Raw genomic sequence first — 26,718 nt, forward strand, 5'->3', positions numbered from 1 at the left:
ATTCCGCTATGAAGGCCTTTGGCCCGTGAGAGGATTGTGGGGAAGCGCCAAAGCTCAGTGGTGCAGCAGTGCACACTTTGGAGGCAGAAGGTTCCTGGTTCAGTCCACGCCTGACTGTTACTTTTAACTAGAGGACAGGCTGCGCTGTGCTGGTCCGCTGTAGCAAATGCCATGTGGGTGGGAGAGACTTTGAGGGACAAATCAGGGCCCCACGGAGCAAGAGGGCCTCTCGAGGCAGCAGAAGTGGCTTGCTGCATTGTGAAGCCAGTGAGGTAATACAGAGTCTAAAATTGCCTTACTGCACCACAGGTCTTGAAGGCTAGACTAGCAAATTGATTATGGCATCATAATCTGGTCCATCTGCAACTGGTGAAAGCGTTCTCTAGTCCATGGAAGCTTTTGTTGTAATTAGCCTCAAAGATGGTGGTTGTTGCTGCTGCTGCTGCTGTTTCTAGCTAAGAGCCATCAGGTAACAGAGCTGGGAAAGGCCTTTTCCTGGGAACCCCGGGGAGCTCCTGCTGCCAACAGTGCAGGAAGTGTGCAGCTTGATGGCCTAACTACATATAACTCCGCTGCTTATGGAGATGGTGGGCCAGCACTGCCATCAGGGTCGGGCTACACTTGAAACAAGGAGACGTGCGTTGCCCAAATCCTTACTCAGCTATGGCGCTCCCATCAGGCAAGTCACCCTCACCTACCTTGTGGGGTTGTTGCTGCTGCTTTGGAACTAGCTGGGGGTGGAGAGAGAGAGAGAGAGAGAGAGAGAGAGAGAGAGAGAGAGAGAGAGAGAGAGAGAGTCTCATTAATATTTCACAGGCAGCATCACTGCAGCTTCCACTCACTGCTCCAGTCCTGGCACTAGATGGGGAGGAGAGAGAGAGAGAGAGAGAGAGAGAGAGAGAGAGAGAGAGAGAGAGAGAGAGCAGGACAATCAGAAGCCCCAAAAATCCTGCAAATTTTGGAACACAGCAAAGAGAATGCAGGGCTCGGAGCCTGAATGACACTGTGGGATTTCAGTGGATTAGAGCAGTGATGATGTACTCCATGGGTAGGCAAACTAAGGCCCGGGGGCCGGATCCGGCCCAATCACCTTCTAAATCTGGCCCATAGACGGTCCGGGAATCAGTGTGTTTTTACATGAGTAGAATGTGTGCTTTTATTTAAAATGCATCTCTGGGTTATTTGTGGGGCATAGGAATTCATTCATTTTTTATTTCTTTCAAAATATAGTCCAGCCCCCCACAAGGTCTGAGGGACAGTGGACCAGCCCCCTGCTGAAAAAGCTTGCTGACCCATTGCGCCTGAGCATCCTCTCTTGCTCTGGGAAGAGAAGGACCATTTCCTCTTGATTTACGGCAGGGATGGAGAACCTGAGGCCCCCCAGATGATGCTGAACTACAATTCCCATCACCCTGACTGTTGGCCATTGCTGGCTGGGGCTGATGGATAGCTCAGTTGGTTATAGCATAGTGCTGATAATGCCAAGGTTGCAGGTTCTATCCCTGTATGGGACAGCTGCATATTCCTGCATTGCAGGGGGTTGGACTAGATGATCCTCAGGGTCCCTTCCAGCTGTACAATTCTATTATGCTATGCTTCTATAATCACCAGCTGACTGAACCTGGGTTATACAAGTTCATTCTACTGGAGGTCTGTTCATCCCATTAATTCATACCCTCCAACATTTCTCTGATGAAAATAGGGATGTCCCATTCAATTGTTGTTGTTGTTGTTGTTGTTGTTATACCTCACTCATCTGACTGTGTTGCCCCAGTCACTCTGGGCGGCTTCCAAAATATATAAAAACAGAATAAAACATTAAACATTAAAAACTTCCCTATACAGGGCTGCCTTCAGATGTCTTCTAAAGATTGTTTAGCTACTTATCTCCTTGGCTCTGGAGTCATATAACACCATACCCTCCAACATTTCTTCAATGAAAACAAGGACATCCTAAGGAAAAGTGGGACATTCCAGGAGTCAAATCAGAACCCAGGACAGCTCCTGTAAATCCAGGACTGTCCCTGGAAAATAGGGACACTTGGAGGGTCTGATTAATTAGATTGGGGGGATTCAATGTTATGCTATGACAAGCATTCCTCCTGCACAAGCATTGCAGCTTGACAGACACCCTCCTTCTCCTTCACCTGTTCTCAGTTCTTAGGGTTCTCCTGACCCCTCCCAAGTCAGTTTTTTCTCTCCTTCAGAAATTTAATATGTGGAAAAGCTCGTGCCTTCATCATAATATTTATTTGTTTATTTTGCCCTGGCCTGCATGTATTTCTGTACAGTACTGCAAGGGTGTGAAAGGTCATCTCTTTAAGCTCTAGGTAGCAAAGCACAGACAGATTTACAAGTTCTTGTCTGCATGTCATGCAGCCAAAACAGTGTCATCAACAGGCAAGGAGGGTTCGCATGGTTTGCTGAAGCATCTTTAGAAAAGGAAATAAAAACCCTATATGATCCAGCATGGACTGGGCATGCTCAGTGCCCACAGAATGCTGCCTGTTGTGTTGGGGGGCCAGGGAAGAGGGAGGTGGAATGGAATAGACCCTGAAGTATGGACACATGCAATGGTATAGCTTGGAAGGGGAGCTTGGCTGGCTGGCTCACTGGAATGTGGAACAGGAGTACTCAGCAGCACGGCAACATTTTGTTTTTCTAAACCACCACCCTCAAAACGAGTCTTGTGTCTCGTGGGGCAGGGGGACGGGGCGGGGACGGGACAAACCAATTCTCTGACTGAAGCACAGGGGCAGAGTTAAGGTTCTTTCTACTGCTAACTTCCCTGCCGCACTCCCCATTTTGTTTGATGGCCAACCTGAATGTTCTCCTGGGAAAGGAGATGCTGTTCATTCATTCTCTTTCACTCTCACAAGGTGTTTGGCTAATAATAGCATGGTTCAAGATTAAAAGCACCTCAGTCAAAGTTGGCTTTGTCACCGTCAGACAAAGGTCAGCTGTGTCATCTTCTGTCTCAGCATCTCACTTTGTCCTAGCTGTAAAGGAAACAGAGGAGCCCAGGGATACCGAACTGCAGGGCCTGGAAAACGCAACTGGGTCATTTGAATCCAGAAAACCCAGGAGAAACAGCTTCCCTTACAGACAGCTTTCCATCAAGTCCCCCCACCCACCCACCGCACATGACGATGGCGCTCTGAAATCTGCAAAAGATCAGACGACTAGAGAGATTACTCACAGATACATGTCACATTCTTCTGACTTTAATTTTCTTAATGCAAAGCGGCCTCAGAGGCTGCAATCTTGAGTGAGGAGTGACTGGTCAGAAGCTGTAAGAGGAGTACTTAACCTGCTGTGTGTTTTTCCTCTTGAATTTTCCACCCTCTCCTGTTGTTTTTCTCCCCCTGGGGCTGCCTTACGGTTGCTTTTTAAAACTGAGAAAAATATTACACCCTTGGAGCCTTAATGGGACAGACCACTTGCCAGCTTCAGACAGCAGGAATAGACTGGATCTTGGTGGTGGCTGTTCTCTGTTTGAGATACTCCTTCCCACTGCAGATTCAGTCCAACCTTGGTGAAATTTCATAAGAATGGTAAAGCCTGCTGGTTTGGGCTGACTGAGGCTCAGCGTGGGTTTAAGGAAATTAGGCTCAAAGTTAATCTGACCTCTGTGTGGGGCTAGGTGGGGGCATACTCTTGATTCTCTGAGCCATCAGGAGAGGCATGTGGGGGGGGGGGGTGGATGGATGGATGGACCTCTCAGCAGCTTTTGACACTATTGGTGTTCTGGAACCTCTCAGATAGAAGTTGGAAGGACTGTATTACAGTTGTTCTACTCCTACTTGCAGAACCACTACCAGAAAGTAGCACTAGGAGAACATTGCTCAGTTCCTTGGCTTTGGGGGTTGTGTGTGATATTTAATATCCATATGAAAATGTTGGGAACTCTCATCCTGGGACTCAGCTGTATTGGTAAATGAATATGTGTTATAGCACCGTGACACCAGATGGCGCTGTGGAGTTCCATCTTTCACCAACGTGATTTCCCCCTTTGAGGTTTGCAATGCGTTTTTCTGAAATGCCTTTTTTGATGTGTCTAGATCCAGTCCTGGGCTATGGAAGTACAGTGACATGTCTCTGGAATCAGGAGAAGCTGTGAAGGTGTTGGGCAGGTGTCTAGAGGTAGTGATGGATTGGATGGTAGCCAATAAATACTGAGTCTGACGGAAATGCTGTTGGTCAGTGGTTCCCATGTCTGGGAATTGGGTGCACCACTTCTTTTGGGAGGGACTGTCCTCCCGCTGAAGGAGCAGGTTCATGGTCTGGATTCCAACTAGTCACAGGAGTCAAACGTGGCTAGGAGGGCTTTTGCCCAGCTTAAACTGGTTCACCAGCCATGGCCATTCCTATATTGGGATAGAGTGGTCTCAGTTGTCCATGCCCTGGTGACTTCCTCCCATGCACTGCATGTGGGGCTGCCCTTGTAGACGGTCTGCAGGCTGCCGCTAGTGCAGAATGTGAGTGCTAGTAAGCACTGTTGCCTGGTGGGACCCTGTGTCTGGATTGTACTGCGTTGGCTGACAAGGAGCTACTGGGCCAAATTCAGGGTGCTAGCACTAGCATATATTGGGACCCAGTACCTAAAAGCAGGCCTCCCCCAATATCAACCACCTCAAGCCTTCTTGGTGGTGCCTTCACTAAGGGCTGCCTGGTTTGTGTTGACCTGTAACAGGGCCTTCTGATAGTGGTTCCAAGTTTGGGACCCTCAAAAGTGAGGTGTGTCTGCCACCTTCACTATTGTCAGGAGAAATTTTTAAATGTTCCTGTTTACCTAGGCATTGGTTACCAAAAGGTGCTGTTCCTGGCAAATCTGAAGTAACTGTTTTACTTACAATATGAAGCTATAGTGTTGTATGTATTTTTGCAACTGAAAATTAAAGAATTTTTTTTTAATGTCCTTATAGTGTTTTTTAAACTCTCTTCAAAATGCCTTTAACTGTTTTCAGAATTTTTAACAAAGTTTGTTATTGCTGTGACTGCTGCCCTGGGCTCCTTGGGGAAGAAGGGCAAGCTATAAATCGAAATAATCATGATCGTCTGGGAAGTTTGCCTGCCACCAGCTTCCGTTCACCAGGGCATGGAATGAAAAGTCACCCCTTTGCCTGGCCAGGGACTTTGCCTTGCCAGACAGGACAGACAAAGCTCTGCAGTCTTCCATCTCTTTTCCATCCCAGCAGGTCTCCTCTGCAACCCCGCAGCCTCCCTGTGCTGCGGAAAGACTCCTCAACCGGCAGTTTCCCTGAGTCGATATCTGCTCCTACCTACTGGGCTGCTCCAATTGGCATAGGAAGCCAGATGTCCCACTTTGGGAAACACCCTTCTGCAAATAGAGATATGGGGCGGCGGATGGGGTGGGGGAGGGAGAGGGTGAGTGGCACCAGCACAGGAATCTTCTGCATGCCCTATTTATTTCAAGCGCTGGAGGGCGGGGGAAGCTGCAGGAGAAACGTCCAGTCATTTCTGCTCCGAGCGCCTTCTCCAAGTGAATTCCTGCTCTGTTTTATGTGCTCAGCTTGCCAGAATTGTCTCAGGGATGCTGAGACATTATTCAGCATGATTCAGTGTTGCTTGTTCTGGACCCCCACCCCGTTACCTGAATTGCCCTTGTTTATGAGACCAAGGTCACCCACGACAATATATTTTATTATGGAAAAACTGTCAAAGAAATGTTCAGAGATTTCTCAAACACTTGCTTATATATATTGGTCGTGATAACTATTTGCATAAAAACCCTTCAATTATCTACTGAGAAATCCAAATCTGATGTGAATGAGTCATGTAAATAAAATGAAGCACAACAGCAGTGCACTCTCTTGATTTCCCTACGTTAATCCAATTGGACAGTGTACTTTGGGATGGGGCATCTTTGGCAGGGAACAGCGTTGTCCCGGGGTTATTTCCATCTCTCCCCCAGCCCATGGACTTTAGGAAGAAAGGCAAGGCAACAAATACAGAGACTCAAATGGGCAGAGATGGGAGGCCACAGTGAGTGGCTCAGTAAAGTTGCCACCTGTATTTCTTGCAGAGATTCTGTGGCCCTCCAGATGTTACTGAACCACAGCTATCAGCCCAGCCAGCATGGCCAATGGCCACTGAGGATGGGAGTTGTAGTTCAGCAACATATAGAGTTTAATGGGTGCCTGCCAGGTAGAAATCCCATAGGTGAAGCTTTCCCTGTAAATCATTGATCATTGACCATCCTGGCTTAGGCTGATGGGAGTTGAAACTGAATAATAGCTAGATAGGCACATGTTCCTAATCTGTGGTATAGTGAGCAGAGTGCTGGACTAGGACTGGATTCAGTCCTCCCTCGGCTACAAAGCTCACTGGGTGACCATGTGCCAGGGGCTTAAGTCTCAGCCCAACTTAAAGGTAAGGCAAAGGACCCTGGGATGGTTAAGTACGGTCAAAGGCAACGATGGGTCATCCCACTAAACAGGATTGTTTTGTTTTGTTTTGTTTTGCATTCACATAAACAATGCTCTTCTGTATTTATCACAGTATCAAATATTTCTCTCGCACATAAACACATAAAGTACAACAAAGTAAACAGAAGTCCCAATAGATCAGTTCATGCATAGAGTCCAAATATTTGCTAGTTTCTGTTTCACATATGTCTTTGCATGTTCATAAAATCCAAATGGGAGCTTACTACAGTTCCACAGAATCTTGACAAGGATTTCCAGAATAATTCCTTGTTTTGCCCTCCTTACTGCTATACAGGATTGTTGAGAGGACCAGAAGGCAGGAACCATGTTTGCCCGCTTGATCTCCATGGAGGAAAAGTTGGGATTTAAATTTAATAAATCAACGAATGTGCCCCCAACTTCACTCCCCTCCCCTTGCTTTGTTGAGGGCTGCCTCGGCTGAGCTGTCTCTGACACGGTGGCATCTTTCCTGGTCAGAGTCGTAGTGACATTCCAACATGACAGCATCCAAGCTGTGCCTGTTTGGAAATTTGTGCTAGCTAGCCTTTTAATTCAGAAAAGCAATATTCTAGAGAATACCCCCCCCCCATTTTCGCATTCACACACTCTTGGGAGTCCTCCATCCACTGCTTGATTCTTGAGGTTTTTCCCCTTTGCATAATTATTTTTACAAGCTTCTGAGAAGGTGGCCAAGGAAATAGAGCTCATAGGAACAGATGAGCGGAATTTCCAGCTGGCTGCAGTTAATTATAGCAAGAGCTCCCTGGGAGTACAGGGGTTGTGGAACAGGAGGCCCCAGCAGGGAATGGAGTGCCAAGTGCCCTCACTGCCCTCATCTGAAGCCCATTTAGCCAACAGCCCTCCTAGGGACACCTTTACCCACCTGCCTCAGAATCTTGGAGAGCCGTAAAGTGTGAAGTCAAATGTAAAGGCCTCGGCCTGGAAGAAAGATTCCAAAAGAAATCTGCATTAGGGCAATTTCATCATCATCATCAGATTTTATATGTCAACCAAATACAGGTTATAGTCAAAAACAAACAAACAAAAATCAGACAGGTATCAAAAAACATATTACAGCACCTATAATCAAAACATTATAATACACATCATGGATATACACACTGTCTTTCTTAGACCAGCCGAAATGCCACAAAACAAGATTGCAAGCTGTACAGGACTCTACTGTCTGCAGATCTTGCAGCTCAGGCGAATGAGATTGGAAGAAGCGCTTACATTTACACCAGGTCAGATGAGGGGTAGCCCTCCAGGTGTGGCCAGACTACAACTTCCATCATCCCTGCCTAGTGGCCATTCTGACCGAGGCTGATCAAAGTTGTAGTTGAACAGCATCTGGCTACCAAGCAAGGTTGTTTGGTGCAGTGGTGGTAGAGGAGAGAAGGCATGGTGTATATTGTTGCTTTACTTACTTACTTACTTACTTACTTACTTACTTACTTACTTACTTACTTACTTACTTCATATGTTTAAATACTGTTAAATACCAGTACTGTCTCTTAAGTGGTGTTACATTTGGGAAGATGATGTTATCTTTAACAACTATCACTTTCTGTCTTGGTATTTGCCTGCTTCTTCCAGAATTTAAACCAGATAGGGGGTCACTTGGAGACTTTTTAAAGACTGAATAATTATTATTATTGTTGTTGTTGTTGTTGTTAATACAAGAATCAAAGCAGCCATGTTGGTCCATAAGAAAACTTTCAAGATCTATAGTGTGTTATGCCTTTTTTATGCTGAGCATGCTTTTCAGATGATATGGCAAAAGCACTAGAAATCTGCAGCACTCTTCTTCTTTCCAAGGACACTATAAAGGGCTCTCCTGGAATTTCCTTTCAATGAGCATTGCTGGTGTTCTATAGCCTAAAAGAAATAGAATGAGGGTCCCTGGAGGCAATTCTTGCTCTCCACTTGCAATCATTCGTTTGGGTTTTTTTGCCTCCCACATAAGTCTCTTATATGCGTAATGTAGTGATGTACATGGGGTTGTATTCTTGAGGCTGCATATCCTCACACACATATATTTTTCACCCTAAGTCATGTTCAGCCATGGGATCTGTAGTCTCAAAGCATATGTAATTTTGTGATTCCCACTGAGGCATATTTTGCTGTAGATCATGTCATATTTGGGATTGGGCACTTCCAGACAACCTGTTTAATGAGCTTTTATCCTGATTTGTGTACAGGGATATCAGGCAATGTTGGTTATTTAATGAATGTTCATTCTGATCTGTTTGTGAGAAGGTTAAATGGTGCTGCATCAAAGCTGGTCTTAGCTCACACTTTCCAACAAGTTTCTCTGTCACTTTCCAGATTGCAAAAAGTCCTGTATTTGGGGGAGGGGGTTCACAGTCTGCTACAAGTGTACAATCTGCATTTGCCATTATGTGATTGAATCCCACCTGAAAACAGTCTGGAAGAGCCATGGGTTATAATAATCTAAAAATCAAACCTGACAAATGCAGCAATATTAACAGTTATTAAGAAAGACAGTTAAAATAAATAACAGAGACTAAGAGAGTGTGTTGTATAAACAGCTCTCGGGGTTGGGGGGGAATCTATGCTTGACAGACTAGGCTAAAAGTCAGGGCTGCAAATCACTGGTGGTCCACCATCAATGATGGGCCATACCTGACTTGCTAGCTTGCTTCAGCCTTTTCTCAATCTAGCCCCCCCCCCCCTTCAGCCTTTCCTTTGACTCTGTTTCAGGCTGCTCACCATGGTTACCAAATAACTGTGTGAGCATCTTTCTTTGGAATACCTACTTGCAAATCTGCCATTTTAGATTTCAGTTGTAAGCAAAGGTGAGATTTTAAAAGCAGTGGTGAGATTTTCAGCCAAGTTTAAAGGCCCTTTCTTGTATATATTCAAGAAGAATTGGCAAATAATATTTTAACAGTGTGCAGTGTGTTAATATATACAGTAGATGCTGGGCAGATAAACAGGGAGATAGGTAGGCAGCAATGTTATTTGTACAATGTAGTCAAGAAGAGGGACATGTGTCTTTTTGCATGCAGGGGGGTACCTGCCAAGGGTGCAGGCCCAGAGTGAGGCCCAGAGCAAAAAGCGCACCTCTCCAGAGTGGCAAGGAGTATGCTGTTTGCACACTTCCCAGGCTGCTCCTTGCCAAGGGCACAAGGGATGGGGGTGGGGTACCAATACAGCTCCTTGCCAAGGGGGCCTAGGTCTGCCTCTGTTTGCATGCATGCCTAGTGCATATGCCCATTTAATCGTTCCCATGTGTCGGTGTGTGCACAACTAGTGAGTTTCCAGAACTAGCAGCACTCCGAAGAAATAAACTATATGTTGTTCTTAAACCTGCAGGAGTACTTTAAAAGCTTAGTGAATGCACACCTTCTTATTTGCCAGGTGTAGCTGATGTTCAGAGCAAGCTGAGCAAGCTAAAGTATATCTCCACATTTGGCCTGGCAGATGGTCGTACCTGTCTGTGGTCTGAGAACAAAGGAAGCAACCACAGGGTAAAGAGGGAGCTCACACAGATCCCAGCTCTGGCAACTTTTGCAGTCCGGAAGGTGCTGTGGGGATGTTGGCTGACCATTCTTTATTACTTACTAATGATCATTTTTCATCAGTGAAAGCAAACTGCAGGAGATGCGTTCCTGATAACTAAGAATCTCCCTCCAGTTTTTGGAATGTAAGGCCCATTGGAGTTTGTCTCTTTAGCCCTTGCGCCTAGGCAGCAGGGATGGCAGAAAAATGTGGAGCCAATGTGCAGTTTGGCTCAGAGAGAGAAATAGTGAGCTGGAAGGCTGCACCAGGGGATTCAATTCTAGGCCATTCTCTGGGAATCTGAGGTGGTGTTAGTCATTGCCAGCTGCAGCAGTGCTGCTTTGCTCCATGGCAGAGTGCCATTCAAACATTTAACATCCTTCTTATCCTCCACCCCACCCCACCCATAATCTAAATTGGTAGACTTCTGGGGAAAAGTTTTTCTGCCTCTTTCAGTTGACTGTGTTAACTAAACCTGAGGATAAATGAGGGCGAGACATGAGTGAACCCTGCCAAATTTCTCACAGGCCTTCCTAAGGCATTATGCCCTTCCAGCTACCCCTTTACCAGTTTAGCGGTTGCAATGTCTTTCACTAAAACCATTCCTTACAGCAGAGTGGTTTAGCAATCATACGATAATAATTAAAAGAAATACTCACATGATGCCCATGAATGCAATTTAGTGCTGTCCAATTTAAGCTATTGCATTGAATAAGCTATTGCAGTTTGAATAAGAACAGGAGTTAACTGGAATCCTTAAATAAACCTGGTGTTGTTACTGTAAGAATGTGGTGCTTCTCCTCACTGCAGAGGTTGCTGAACTATATCTCTCATCAGCTTGGCCAGTCTGTCAAGGATGATGGGAGCTGAAGTCCAAGGACAGCTAGAAAGCACCATGTTTACTTTCTCTCTTGTGAGTTGTGGAAGAAGCATTCCTTAAAGTGTTAATGGCCTGTTAATGGCCCTGCTAGTGGTATGGACAGTTGCCTAAGGGAGCTGGATGTGCCATCCCTGTGGTGTGGAAGGAGAAGGCATGGAAGCCGAGCTAAGTCCCCATTCTGGAAACAGCTGCCTCATGATAGTTGAAGGATATACGGTACCTGCATCTGGACTTTTGTCACTTCAGACTGCAGGTTCTCACAATGGAGGGCTTTTTCATACAAATATATTCCCTTCTCCCTGACAGGCTAGTCAGAGGAGCCTCCCAACATGTGAGTTGTGGTGCTTTAGCAAGAAAAAACATTGGGGGGGGGGGAGGACATGCCTTGTGGGGAGTGACTTCTCGCCCTCGCTCCTCCTCTCTCAAATATCATGCAGATTGTGTTCAGAATTGGGGCTTTTGAGCTACAGTGACACAAAACTGTTTGTTTCTAGAGACCCAGAGCCTGTTGCTCTCTGAGGGACTGGGCCCAGCACTTCCAGGCCACAGCTCTGTGGATGGTCTCCTTAGCCCAGCCAAAGGAGCAGGAACTGGAAGGGGCAACAAGAAAGCCTTCTCCTCCTCCTCCTCCTTGCGGGATGAGGAGAGGGAGCAAGGAGAAAAAAGGAAAGATGCGAGAGCGGGGGCAGGGGGAGGAAGAGGGAGTGCAGAGGAAGTAGGGGAAATATAAACTGCATCCTGTATTGAATCAATACAGGATATAGCATTTTACATTGAAATAAGGGACAATTCTGTCTTATACAGGTTGGGTGCCAACCCTAATTAAGGACCAACACTCTCCTCTAGACTTCAGAAACAGGGCGAAGGCTGAGTGGTCACTCACACCTTGATGTGGATAGAAATCAGGCAGAAAGCAGTATAATGGATATATTTAGCCAAGATTGCCAAATTTAATTTTGAAAAGCCCCCAAGAGAAGCAGTGAATTCTGAGCCAGTGTGGAGTAGCGTATGGTAGTGAGTCAGCTCTGAGGCCCTGATTCACACATGTCCGCTCCGCCATAAAGCTGAGCAGTCCTCTCTGTTTCATCTGCTTCGCAGGGTTGTTGTGTGGCTATAAAGGGGGAGGGGAGGCCATGGGAGCCACCATCAATGGTGCCGGATATAAATAGGGTAGCCGGTTGAGCAGAAGGTGGTGAGGAAGAGAACAGCCTGGCCAATTCTTATGCCATTAAGAGCCTGGGAAGCTGCCTTAGCCTAAGGGCTTTTCCACATTTTGTCCCACTGTTTTCCCTGGGGAAACTGCTCTTTAGCGCTTGGATGAAGCAAACAGCAACAGAGGTGTATTGGCCTCCCTTGTGCCCTTGGCAAGGAGGTGTATTGACGCCTCCAAAGCCAGGAGAGACCATGGACCAGAAACTCAAAAAGTTTGCTTTTCGTCACTTTTCACATTCTGCCAGTGACTTCTTATGTGGCCATTGGGGTCAGGTCTGCTCTGCTACTCCTTCTCCATTGGTCCATCTGTCTGCCTCCCTCCCTCCCTTTTCCCTCCTCCTGCAACTCTTGCCCACTCTCTCCATCTTCTGGGTGCTCCACTCACACCTCTAATAGCGCCACTTCCTGATGGGGGAGGGGGCCCCACAGGGCTGCTGTGACAGCCCACACCAATGACCAGATTCCTCCACTGAGATGCCCAGAAGAGCTGGCCACACAATATTTATTTATCTATAACATTTTGGGACTGCTCTTTGGCCATAAGGCTCCTCAAGGTGATGCACAAAGCAGACATTGATCGGTATCAAATCTATTCTAATTGCAAAAGATTCATTTGCATGCACACCTGCGCATCAAAATACACCTGTGCAGATACCTACAAACCTTTTGTTCTATAGAAAAATCCTGCAGGCTGCAACCTAGCAAGAGCCAGAGCTGAGTGGCAAGGCATATCAGGTTGCATGCAAAAGGTCACAGGATTGACCCCCAGCAACATCCCCATTTATTTGCATGTTGCTTTCCCATTATATACCATGCTTAAGGTGGTTTACAACAAGGGGAGGGGGGATTACATGATTCACAATTACAAAATATAGCAACATTTAAATATTCAAATAATATGTTAATGAAAACATCTCATTGAGAATCATATAATAAAATCAAACAAATCTCTCATCATTCATAGTAAACCTTAACAATACAAAAACATAATTCAAATAACAGCAAAAATAACACCCCAACAAAAGTGTCTCAATACCCCTTTGCCCAATATTCTCTGAGACATTTTGGCACATGAGGCAAACGACAAAATGCCTCCGCTCTCCCTGCTAGAGAAGAAGTGGAGAGTGAAGGTCTACATCAGGAGCAAGAGGGGAAATAAAGATCTGCATTGGGATCTGCTGCCCCTGTGGATCCTGTCACCTGAGGCAGTTGCCTCACCTTGCCTCATGGGTGGGCCGGCCCTGCATCCAGAGCAGCATCTCTCCCCCCCCCCCTTCTCACTGAAACCCCAGAGCAACCTTTGCCAACCAGACTACCCTAGAAAGCCCTTGTGAATCCCTGTAGAACAATTCACCTGAATATGGGGTTGGGAAAATTTGAATGCTTAAAATAGTTGTTTTAATTGTTTTTACTGGTAGTTTCATTGTTTGTTTTTCTTGTTATAAAGTGCTTTGAGGGATAGGGTTTTTTGGGGGTTGTTTACAGTCAAGTGGTATATAAATTTTATGAAATAAAATAAACAATATTTCACTAGTGTCATGTTCAAGCCATTTCTAATCCTTTGCTGCTAACACAAATAATCTCAAATTTGCTTGTTTGCTCCTTAAATTATGTTGACCAAAACAGATGCAATAGTCCAGCTAAGCCCTAAATGGTGCTCCTTGTAGCTTACATATGATATTCCACAGCAGCTCCTAAGCCAAGATAACTGTCGCTCATTTTGTTTTTATTTCTCATATGTAATGGTTTGAATGTGCTCAATTTAATTTTATTGCTTCCAGCCTGGTACTCAAATAAAGCAAAATCATTTTAGATTTAAAATCACATCCTCTGCAGTCGTTGCAACTAGCAACATTTATATGTTTTAATTATCTGAAAGATCAGATGAGTTTCCTTCACTCAAGTCATTACGAAATGGTGCCCATTCTAGTGGAATGCTGCCTGTTATCTCCTCTCAGCAAGTTGCAGAGATTATTGATCTATTGGTTCCAAGGAAAGAGATGAGGAAAGAGATTTGTTTTGCTGGACAAACTTCTTTTGGTGTAAGTGTGTGAAAGTTGGTCCAATAAAAGGTATCAGGTTACCTGTTCTGTGTCTCTGCAGTTTGACACTGAGCCGTGACGCATTCACTTTATGGATGTGCCTTCTAATCTGCCTTACTGCTGCTGCTGCTGCTGCTGCTGCTGCTGCTGCTAATAATAATAATAATAATAATAATAATAATAATAATAGGAACAAATGATTGCCACTAGTAAAACTTTAAATAGTTTGTTATTATTTCATAGCACATATATGTCACATCATTTTTCAAAGTGAAAACAACAGTTTCAAAGATGGCTAAATGCTTCTTCACACAGTGCTTAATTTGTCCTGAGGAACTCAGGCCCACATGGCATTGTGATGGCTTTTAAGTAGATTTGGTAAACAAATTGAAGATAGGTTTATGAAAGGTATTCAGAGATAGTATGCCTCTGAATACCAGGGAGCAGAGACTAATAGCAGGGAAGGGGTCCAATTTGAGAACCTTGCCTTGCTTGAGAGCCGGCCTGTCATCTCTGTGTAGTCCCTGTCAATAGACAACAGGGTTAACTAGGCCACTGGTCTGACTACGTGTGGCCATTTTCACGAGTTTAAGAATGACCCTTGGTGACGGCAAAGAGTTTTCTCTTAAGCAGAAAAGCAGAAGCTCATGTGAAACAGAAATCTAGGCTGGATATTCTAGCTCCAGACATGGTTAGGAAATAGCAGTCTCTTTGTGTCCAGGGATAAGGGAGAATTTTAAGTGAACTGAGCCCATTCGCACATGATGGACAGGAACATATTTGCCTTTCACATTTTGCACTTCTCTGAATTTTGTGATATACAATTCCCATCTCAAATAATGCATTAAAAAGATACACAATTTAGCATAAAACACATTTGGAAATTAAAATATTGACATGAATTACACATTTGAATACCTGTTTTGTGGTAAAAATTAAATTAATAATAATAATAATAATAATAATAATAATAATAATAATAATAAAATTTTATTTATACCCCGCCCTCCCCAGCCAAGACTGGGCTCGGGGCAGCTAATGTTTTTTTTAAAAAAATGATATTTATTAAAGTTTCAGAAAAGATTACAAAAGTAAGAAAAAAAAGAAAAAAAGGAAAAAAGAAAATACAAAATACAGAAAAATAAAACAATTAAAAACAAATCAATCTTTCCATGTCTTGTCTTTCATTTACTTGTTTCCCTGACCTCCTCACACCTCCCTTTTTTGTATTCCAGTTCAGTTAGTTAATTCAGCAAATCCTTTCCCTCTTTGTTTTTATCTTAATCCTTTATCTTAATATATTATAACTTTAGATTCTCACCTATTAACAATCCATTTTTACATACTCCTTTGTAACATTGCTGCTAAAACCACTTAACTTCATTCCAACATCAATCTAACATTCATTAATTTTGCAGTATTTCTGTAAATAGTCTTTAAATTTCTTCCAGTCTTCTTCCACCGACTCTTCCCCCTGGTCTCGGATTCTGCCAGTCATTTCCGCCAGTTCCATATAGTCCAACGGGGCAGCTAATGTTAAACATGTACTGAAACCGGAATTTTAAAAAAACCGCACAGGTTTAATACCAACAACAATCCACTACCTAGAATGGCAGAGCAGCTAAAATATTAATAATAACAGCACTTATTGCCTTTAAGACTGTTGGATAGGAGTGGGGATTCTGTGGCCTTTGGGATGCTGCTGGACTCAAACTCCCATCAGCCTCAGCCAGTGGGGATTATGGGAATTGTAGTCCTGCAACATCTGGAGAGCCAAAGGTTCCCCATCTTTGCTGTGCAGAATATTTCCTTCCTTCTGCCGTAATCCTGTCTTTTTAAAGCCTTGGTATACAGCTACATTTTAAGTTAGAACAAACAAAGGCAGAGTCAGCAACAACTGTCCCTCAGTGCGTGACAGAAACAGGGCATCACCACAGAGAAGGCCCCTTCCCACACCACAGTATAAAGATCTTAAACATGGGAAGTCTAGTTCTGGGAGGGGCGCTCCTTTCACTACCCAGGTCCCAAGTCATTCAGGGCTTTATCTAACACCTTGACTTTGGCCTAGAAGCGTATAGGTAACCAGTACAAATATTCCAGAATGATTCCAGAATGCTCTGTCCCATGAGACTAGGGCCCTACAGGATTTAACCTCCTTTCACTGGGCCTGTAAGACAGAGCTATTCCGCCTGGCCTTTAATTTGAATTCAGCCTGATCTTTTATTTCCCTTCTCTTCCCTCCCCCTCCCCTTTTATGAAGATTACCCGCTCTGAGACCCCACAGCTAATTCTCCCCTGGCCTCCTCGCTGGCCCAAGTAGGACTAATTCAGCCAGCTAGCCCTAGTGATTATCTAATGCTTATTAGATGGATTTCCCCTAAATTGATTTCTGAACTTTGAATTTTATTGTTATTCATGTTTTATACTGTATTTTATGCTGCTTTTACAATTAAGTGTTTTAAATTTGTTGTTAGCTGCCCTGAGCCCGGTTTTTGAACCAGGAAGGGCAGGGTATAAATTAATTATTATTATTATTATTATTATTATTATTATTATTATTATTATTATTATTATTATTATTATTACTGCACCTGTTGAAGTTTCAAGGCCATTTTCAAGGGCAGCCCCACAAAGAGCAAGTAATGTGGGGGGCAGGTGTGTGCATAAATTGCCAGAGCATGAGTTAGCTCTGCATTCAAGTCACACCTGTCCAGGAATTCAGGATTTCCTGGTACTACTGCAACAGCAAAAATTTAGTTGTTTGTAAATGGATGCTAAAAATTCAGAATTATTCAGGTGTGGCTGTTTTCAAGAGGATGCTTTGTGAATGTTATATGATGGGGCTGAATCCAGAAGCAGTTGGGCACTCAACGAACAGAAGTGAGAGAGCATCTCTATATACTGTACCTTTAGGGGGCACTTTAGGATTTAATGTTTGTCCTTGTAACAGATTCAGGCATGAGCTGCAGGCCTTAAAAGTCCACATTCCCTGTATCCCTCATTGCTCCCAGCTGCCTACTGCACATTCTTTATTTAGCTCAGCCTTGTAAATAGGTTTGCAAAAAGTTACTAGTCCATTCATACCTTCAGTTGATACTGATTTATTTTATTTTAGGCACTTATGGCCCAGCCTTCATTAGGGACTGAAAGATAGCCACAAAAGTGGGAAAGCTCTCCTCAATTCTCTTCCTAGTTACATAAGTTTCCCTACTTTAGGAACAGGGAACATGGAATACTAGTGTTGTTTATTCATTCACCACATTTTTATCTGTTCCTCCAAGGAGTTCAGGGCAGCTGGATCGCGGTTTTCTCCATTTTATTCCCTACTGTTTGGCAGAGTTCAGCAGCTGCCTTAGGCAGCAGAGTCTGGGTGCCATGAAAAACTAGCCAATGTTACTTTTTCATTTATTGCTCTATCTTTACTCCCATGGAATGAATGGCGCTTATGGGACTTTCTGCCATGAGTGCCAAAATAACTCAGCCAGTCTAGGATCCTATACACCTGGACTTGGGGAGTAGGTACTGTTTGCTGTTCTTCCCCAGGTAGAAAAATGTGTTGGGCTGGCTCTGATGCTCTTAACAATCCTTCAGGGCAGGGTAGATGGAGAGGATAATGACTGATCCAAAGTCACTGAGTGAGATTCCTGGTTAAGATTTGAAAACAATTTCCCCCAGTACTAAATTCAGCACCCTGTTCCCTAAACCACCTTGGCAAGCTACCATCTGGAATATTGTTCCTCATCAGTTGTTTAGGCTTTTAAAAAGGTGTCTTTGCAATCCATTATCAATGGTAGTTGAGGCCATATAAGATCAATAAAATATGCTAGAAATTGCTAAATAGCTTTTGAGGTTGTAATGAAGGAAAAGACTGTTTCATTAGTATTTGTTTGCAGTATTAAAGATGTATTATTGAAAGAATTTCTTAGGTATTATTACAGAAATGTCCAGCTATTTAATCCCTTTATATCTATTGGTAGTATTTTGGGAGCTCAGCAGCTGAAATGTGTATCACCCACTCTCAGAAAAGAAATATGCACCTTATAATATAATTGGGTTCTTAAAAAACCTGAGCAATAACAAATAGAAAGCAATTAACAAAATGATGTACGTGTAATGGTAAGGTAGATGACTTTATGCTAAATTCATTAAAAACTGATCACTGTGTATGCTTTTTGTTGGGATGGTAAATCTGTGGTCCTCCAGATGTTGTTGGACTCCAACTCCCATCATCCCTAGCCAGCATGGCCAATGGTCAGGGATTATGGGAATTGTAGTCCAGTGCAGGTCTAGAGGCTCCCAATTTAAGCATCTTTTGATACCTGGTTGAGTAGTTACTGAGCCTTGGCTCATTACTAGGGTATGAGGAGATCTGCATACATGCCAATGAGCAATTGCTGTTTTTCTATCTCTGGCAGAAACTGCAACACTAGGGGAGAAGCCTTGTATGGTTTCTTAGCAACGGCAGGATGCACTCCCACCCATTTGGGGCTGATCTGGAAGTGGTTAAGGAGCATGTCATCCAGTTACTAGGCAGCTGCAAAGGACTTTGTTTAAAGATTCGAATTCCCATTCAGTCAACTCCGCCAACCAGAAGCAAGAGAAGGGAGGAGATCCAAGTGCAAGCATGACCAGGGCTGTGTGTGCTAAAATAAGCAAAATTCTGCATCCAGGTAACCCCAGTTCTGTGCCAAGAAAAGCTGATATCTGCAATCTGTGTAAATTAAGCACCTTTACATGGTTTCTTTTATTTTGTGTCATTGGTATATCTACTTCTGGAAGAGACGGGGAAGAGTGATAGCAACCTGTGTGGTGGGACAGCACTACAGAACAGCCATCCCATCACCAGCATCGGTGCAGCTTCGCTGAACGGGGCTCTGGTGGAGCAGCATTGTGGTGAGGTCTGGGCTGTGCAGATGCACCGGCAGAGCCAAACCAGCACCCCTGTCAGAGCACCCACGCAGCTGCGACCTCCCCACCACCACCCCCCAGCCCTGCCCATGTGAACTGCAACAATGCTGGTGGCAGGAGAGTTGCCCCTCTCCACCACACTGGCTGCTACTGGGAAGGAACAAAGAGATATGCAAAGGAGACTGAAGCGCCACCCACTGACCACTAAAGAGCTCTATCAGCCGCTCCAATTGGTATCCAATAGCCAGCTCTGCACAGTTCCTCTCATTACGCAGAATAGCAGTGTTCCTACAGCCCTGGCCATGGCTTTGGAATCTGTCCCCTGAATTAGGCCTCCTTCAGACACTCATCCAGTCATGCAGGCAACCCATGTGACTGGCCTTGCCCAAGTGGTTCCTGGAGTTTGCACACATAGCACACCTGTGGGGGGGCACACCTTAACAAATGAGCTCCCACATGCCTGGTTGAGTATGTGAAGACAGCTCAGTTTCCACAAATTTTGGGGAAATAGGAAGGGATTAGGTTTACCCCAGCTTACGTATTGGATCGAAGTAATTGCTATATATTTTTGTAAATTTGAGTGTTTGGGCATACCATGTGGGGGTTTTCACTTCCCCCCACCTTGAACAGTGGTAATTCCCTCCTGTCCAATGTCACAAGCTGCTTTTGCAATTCCCTTCAGTTTTTAAGCAGTTTGCTTTGTGGTATTCTGCTGATGGCAATGCTTGTTCAACAATCCCAAGCCCAAAGCCCTGTTGAGTGTGCATAACACAACACCCAGTTACTTAACTCTTGGCTGATGATTACAATTACAAGAGCAGAGATAAGGCTGATTCTAGTGGGGACGGGGGGGGGGGTCAGGTGGATGGGAACGTGTCTCTTCTGGGAAAACACACACACCTGAATCACTTGGCACAAGACATTCAGCAACATGCTTCCCTCAAAAACAATTCATTTTAGGAAGGATTGGTTTGTCTTATGGTCTTCAGAGCATTTTATAATTTTGCATGGTTACAGTGCCATTGTTGACTCCTCATCTCCTACAAAAGGGAACGTCTTCATGCATCAGATCTTCCGGAACAGAAATTAACACATGCAGAGCATTCTAACAGATTATAGCTGAGTTCAGGGGGTTCTCCTTGCTAAAATGAGACAAGATTATGAAATGAGACAAGGTCATGAAAACAGGGCTAGGCGGTAATGGTAGAACCAGTGGAGATGCCAGGTTTATGAACAGTGACAGATGAGATACAGTTTATAGAGTCAGCAGATTCAGGGGTAAACATTTCCTGGACTGTATCTTACAGGTGAGAAATAGCATATTTGGTTGCTGTCTTGGGGCGGGGGTGGGAACTCCCTGCACATACAAGAATTGAAGTGATTTAAGTGTTTAAGACAAAGAAAGATAGATCTTTGCTGTAGATCTGGGTTCTCAAAACTTTTTCAAAGAGAACATTCTTAAAGCAGAGGTTAGCCAATGTATTAATAGGCAAGCAATATATGTCCAAAACACCCCATATTTCAGAGGAATTTCAGGAGGAGATGAGCTGCGATTTCACTACTTGTCTGTGACATGTTACTATATTTACATAAGTAATAGTCACACAGAAGTTCCATTGTGGGAATACTAGTACAGTCATCATAAAAGATTGTCTAAATTCCTCCGCATCAGCACCAAGCACAGCTTTGGGCTGAGGAGCCTGCTTCAGGACCCTGGACAGCTCTCCATCCTTTCCAACAGCTTATTGCGCCATACTCATTCAGGATCTTGGAGGTGAAGTAAATAAAGGAAAATATATTAATAAATGCAGATTTATTTTATTTTGCTATCACATCCTGCGAGCAGCATTGGATTGGGAGGCCCCAGACAGTGTACATCTTGTTTATAGCCTTAGACACTGGTGGGTACATTGATTGTTTGGTATCTCAAAGCTTTAATTTAGGAGTGTCAGTTACCCAGCTGTTAAAATATGCATTCATACATGCATTCAGCAAGCATTCATGCAGTATATTCCTTAATCAATATGTAACAATTAAAGTTTAATATTGTGCTTAACTTCTTAAAGCATGGGGGGGGCGGACTGGAGACGTCCCTTTGTTACTCAGCCCCAGGCAGCACTTATGCAAACCTACAGACTCCCCATGAGGCTTGCTGTCTGAGCTGGGGACAAAGTCGTGTCCTGGACCCCAGCAGTTGTTCCCCATCCTGCTCTAAACACTATGTAAAGGAATCCTCCCTCAGAATCAGGAATAAGCATGTAGTCCCCACCTGTTTAATGGGGAAAGAACACTCTCTGGGACCAGTTTGGTTTACATTTGAGGTCTAATGAGGACAAGTTCACGCATTCAATGGATTTCCATTGAATTGAGTGATAATTTCATTGGAGCACATCACTTCAGCTACAGGCGTGTGTTCATGTTTATGCGTGCCCTCAAAAAACACTCTGCATGCAGAGAAATAGCGTATCAAGGAAAAGGTTTTAGAACAAAGAGTTTTGTAATATTTTTAGAAGTAATAGTATTATTTAATACTGTAAAGACTAACTTTTTCTGGCAGAAACCTTGTAGGCCACAGTTAGTTTGTCAGATGCATGAAGTGAATGAAGTGAATCTCAAGTGAATGGGTTTATCATGAATGGAAAGAGAAGGAGAAAATGTTTGTGTGTGTGTTTTACCAAGCAGAGCAAGAGATAGCAGGCAAGTGTGTTACAGTATCTGAAGGAGCGTCTCCACCCCCATCGTTCTACCCGGACACTGAGGTCCAGCACCGAGGGCCATCTGGCGGTTCCCTCACTGCGAGAAGCCAAGTTACAGGGAACCAGGCAGAGGGCCTTCTTGGTAGTGGCGCCTTCCCTGTGGAATGCCCTCCCACCAGATGTCAAAGAGAACAACAACTGCCAGACTTTTAGAAGACATCTGAAGGCAGCCCTGTTTAGGGAAGCTTTTAATGTTTGATGTATTATAGTATTTTAATATTTTTTTGGAAGCCGCCCAGATAGGCGGGTATAAATAAATTATTATTATTATTATTATTATTATTATTATTATTATTATTATTATATCACAGAATTGACTCAAATGAATATAAGTTGTTATGAACATGGATGTGACCTACTGTCAACTACTGACCACTGGTGATGAATTGACCTAGCAAGATCAGTGCATGAGAGAGAGAGAAAGTATCTCAGGTGTATTACAGGAAATGGGAGAAAATATTAAAGATGGCCATTCCTTTTATAAAGTAGTAGCTTTTGTTTATTAAACTGTTATTTGTATATTTACTTATCACATTTTTATCCCACCTTTCCTCCAAGGTGCTCAAAGTGGCATGCATGGTCCCCTTCCTCCCCATTTTATTCTCGCAACAATTCTGTGATGTACTTCAGGCTGAGAGACTGTGACTGGTCCAATGAGCTTCATGGTCATGGGGAGATTCGAACCCAGGACTCTACACCTTGGGATGTAGAGGGCCATACTGGAAACAAACAAACAAACAAACAAACAAGGGATTAATAAATGAAAGGGGCTGCGGGGGTGGGGGAGAGAAACATCCAGGTTATGTTTGCACAGATGTATGTATGTGGCAAGGTTGTCTTTTTAATTTTCTGCTAACACCCATGTTGCTTTTCTGACAGGTTCTCTTTCTGCAGTGGGGAGACCTGTGGCGCCACACTCTGACAAGGACTTCTCCTCTGCCTCTTCCATGGCTTGGTCTCCTGGCTGGCCTCTATAACACTTTGTGGCCCCTCCATCTGGGGCTCTGTAGGATGAACAGAGGACACCACTGTGACTGAGCAGGTAAGCAGGGAAGCTGAGCAGGTTACTATGCAGGGCATCAAAGTTATTTCCTGGAATTACTTCCTTTCCTTCCAGTGAACGGCTTTTCCTGTTCCATCCCCACAGGTTTCTCCTTCTGTCTACCAGGCTGACCTAGCCCAAGGCAACTCTTCACCCCCTGCCCCCTTTCCCCACACCTTTGCCCAGCATAGCTCAGCTCAGCTGCAGCTTCACCTCCACCATGGGAGACATGGCCAACAGCTCAGTGGATTTCTACCCCAAAAGCCAACGGCGAGAGTTGAACCATGCGGGCGGCTTTGGCTGCACCCTGGCGGAGTTGCGCTCCCTCATGGAGCTGCGTGGCGCCGAGGCGATCCAGAAAGTCCAGGAGACCTACACCGATGTCAATGGGCTCTGCAGGAGACTCAAGACCTCCCCCACTGAAGGTACCAGGCTTTGGGTAGGGCTGGGTGGGCAGAATAGGCAGGCAGTCCCCACAGTCTCCTATGCTTAAGAACAGAAGGAGAGAGTCTGCTGGCTCAGGGAATCGAATCCAGGATCCTGTTCTCACTGGCCAACCAGATTTGTGTGGGGATCTGGCAAGCAGGACCCAGGCACAAGAGTCCTCACCCTTTCTGTGGTTTCCAGGAACTGGTATTCAGAAGCATTACTGTTGTTGTTGTTGTTTAGTCGTTTAGTCGTGTCCGCCTCTTTGTGACCCCCTGGACCAGAGCACGCCAGGCACTCCTGTCTTCCACTGCCTCCCGCAGTTTGGTCAAACTCATGCTGGTAGTTTCGAGAACACTGTCCAACCATCTCGTCCTCTGTCGTCCCCTTCTCCTTGTGCCCTCCATCTTTCCCAGCATCAGGGTCTTTTCCAGGGAGTCTTCTCTTCTCATGAGGTGGCCAAAGTCTTGGAGCCTCAGCTTCACGATCTGTCCTTCCAGTGAGCACTCAGAGCTGATTTCCTTAAGAATGGAGAGGTTTGATCTTCTTGCAGTCCATGGGACTCTCAAGAGTCTCCTCCAGCACCAGAACTCAAAAGCATCAATTCTTTGGCGATCAGCCTTCTTTATGGTCCAGCTCTCACTTCCATACATCCCTACTGGGAAAACCATGGCTTTAACTATATGGACCTTTGTCGGCAAGGTGATGTCTCTGCTTCTTCTTTTTTACTAGCTCTCACATTTATGACATGTGTTCACACAACCCTTACACACCAGTCCAAAGCCGCAGCTACAGTGAGAGCTTGAAAACTTCTAGCCCAATGTGGAATGTTTCAGCTGGCCACTTCCTTGAATTTTGGGCTTTGTAGTTTTGTTTTATTTATTGCTTTTAGCCCTTTTATTTAGGCTGCACACACCCCATGCCTTTAAAGTGCATGATTTCTCCCAATCCTGGGAACTGTAGTTTGTGAAGGGTGATGGGGGTTTGTAGGGATAAACTACAGTTATTGGACTACCCACATTTAGCTTTCTTTGCTTTGTGACTCATGCAGTTTAAACTTAAACCCCAGAACACAAAGTGTCTGTTCTCTTACTTGTTAAGAAACCTGTATCTCACCACCCGAATTGCCCCCAATCTGTAGAGCTGGGGACACAACCTCAGAGCCTCCAGACTGTCCTGTTCTGTGAGAACAGGACCCAGGAGCACTGGCTCTTAAACTTGCCAATTTTTGAGGCTGCCAGCTTTTTAACATGCTCCTTCTTCTGACCCTTTAGTGGCAGCTCTGCGACAAACAAGCAAGTGATGATATTTGCCTCCAGTGTCTTTTTAAAACTCCACTTGCTGCTTTCTCATTATCATACTTTCATTAGAGGAATGGAATGGTCCAGTCTGTCCCATCTCAACCTAATTTTACATGTTTTGAAATGTGTTAAATGTGCTTTTATTTTATTTTTGATCCTTTTGTGTTTGCCACTCTGGGCTTCTTTGGGTGGAAGAGAAGGATATAAATTTAGTTGATTTATTAATAACAACGGTGTTGTTGTTGTTGATAATACTTTTATTATCACCAGCAAATCTTATTTTTATCCCAGAATTAATAGGGGCCAATGATCCTGGCTCCTAGAGCGCCATAGTCTAAAGGTGAGGGACATTGGATGTTGTTGGAATACAACTTCCTGTCCCCCTGGCATTTGTCCCTGCTGGCTGGGGCTGGTGGGACTTGGAATCCCCAAAACAGGCAGGATTAAACTATGCTATGTGCATGGAATGAGGTTCACTTGCACCTTAGAGTGCAAAAAGCATGCATGGCATGGGGGAAGTGGATTGAGAGAAGTTTTTTCTCCATCTCTCACAGTACTTGATCCGCGGGTCACCCAATGAAGCTGAACTATGAGAAATTTAGAGCAGGCAAAGAGGACTTCTGCACCATAGTTAAAACAACGAAATGTTCTGAGATGTGGAATGAAATTAGACAGATACTTGGAAGACAAGGCCCTCTATGGTTCTTTGCCATGATGGCTTTATATTACCGCAGGGGCAGTCTGCCTCATGAATACCAGCAGCAGGAAAAGGCTACTGGCCTCGTGTGCCTGAGCTTCCCATAGACATGCAATTGGCTCCTTTGGTCTGATCCCTCTTCTTATGAGGCTGAGATGCAGCTACTTCTCAGTTGTGGAACAAGACCAGCTGTTTATTACAGTCTGTTTTAGTCTTAGACTGACAGGCATATCTTCATGGCAATTTCTAGGTTTAAGTATAGTGAATCACTTTGGCATGATTATTACTATTATTGTTATTGTTATTGTTATTTATAATCTAACTGATGTTCATCTGTTTAGTCAATTCTGCTGCTGCGTTTGCAACTCAGAAGCAAAATTGGCTGATGGATTGCTGGAGGCATAAACGCTGAAAATTGATTCGTGTTTTGCAGACTTCCAATTCAGACTTTGGAAGTGTTGTTTCCTTCAGAGATAATAGGGTCAGGGACAAGGTACTGCTAAAAAGCAAGCATTAGTCGTCCTCTGCAAACGCTTGGAAATAAGTCCAGTTGAACGCAATCTGAGGTTTGGTCTATGGACACAAGGATGAGGCGAGGATGAATCAGCTGAGCCATGAAAACAACGCAGCATAGAAAGTCTTACTCTGAGTCAGACCATTGGTCCACCTTGCTCAGTATCAACCAGTCCTACCTGGAGATGTCAGGGACTGAACCTGGGACCTTCTGCATGGTAAGCTAGGACCCATCCCCAGGCAGCAGAATAGTCAGTACCCCCTTAAGCTTTTGAGCAGACAGGACTTCCTTCCTAGTAAATGTGTTTAGGGAGTGAAGGCAAAGGCTGAGCAAAGCTTGTGCAGTTTCACTCCCAGTATAAATGGATAGAAGTGGAGCTGTGCCACCTTTAGCTTCCAGCTTCTGCTTCCCTTGACACAGCAAGGGAACTGGGCTGGTTGGCCATCAAAAGCTAATACAGACAGGCGCTAATAGCCAACTGGGTTTGATTTGGTAGTCCATGAAAAGAAAGTAGCTCACCCCTCCTGTGGGCAGCTTGACCCAAAGCTTGCTATCCTGCTTTGACGGTTGCATAAACCAGTGTCTTTGCCTAGGCCACGGTTCATCCAAGGGAGAAAGTGAGCTCTGCCTTTCCTTTTTGACCCTCTGTGCCATTCAGCATTGACATTTAAAAGCTCTGGTGTCAGAAATGGATCCCCTCCTGCTTCATCATCTGTTCAGTTCTGACTTCGTGGCAAGGGAAGAGAGAAGGCGCAGAGTATCTGCTGTGCATGCAGAAGGCCCCAGGGGAAACCCCTGCCAGCCAGTGTAGACAATACTGACTAGATGGACCAATGGCCTGACTCCATATAAAATGGAATTCTATGTTCCTAAGACTTGACAGTAAGTTTATGGTGAGAAAGTGGAAAAGAAACTTCACTCACAGAGCTTGCTTCAGTAAAACCATGGCACTCAAAGAACTAGCCA

The 26,718-nt window shown here is 44.5% G+C and overlaps 1 protein-coding gene across 8 annotated transcripts in view; it reads left to right on the forward strand.

Moving 5' to 3' along the window:
- Positions 1–26,718, forward strand: part of ATP2B3 (ATPase plasma membrane Ca2+ transporting 3) — a 120,382-nt gene that overhangs the window by 22,721 nt on the left and 70,943 nt on the right. For 7 of the 8 annotated variants that reach the window (XM_081177202.1, XM_081177199.1, XM_081177195.1 and 4 more), the window contains exons 2-3: positions 22,652–22,814; positions 22,920–23,239. In XM_081177202.1, coding sequence (XP_081033328.1) covers positions 23,035–23,239 — 205 coding nt within the window. In that variant the 5' untranslated portion in view covers positions 22,652–22,814; positions 22,920–23,034. Of the gene's footprint in view, positions 1–18,523; positions 18,779–22,651; positions 22,815–22,919; positions 23,240–26,718 lie in introns of all 8 variants that reach the window. The other variant, XM_081177196.1, reaches the window with a different exon arrangement.

This window comes from Podarcis bocagei (genome assembly GCF_964188305.1).
Source record: "Podarcis bocagei genome assembly, chromosome: 17".
NCBI lineage: Eukaryota > Metazoa > Chordata > Lepidosauria > Squamata > Lacertidae > Podarcis > Podarcis bocagei.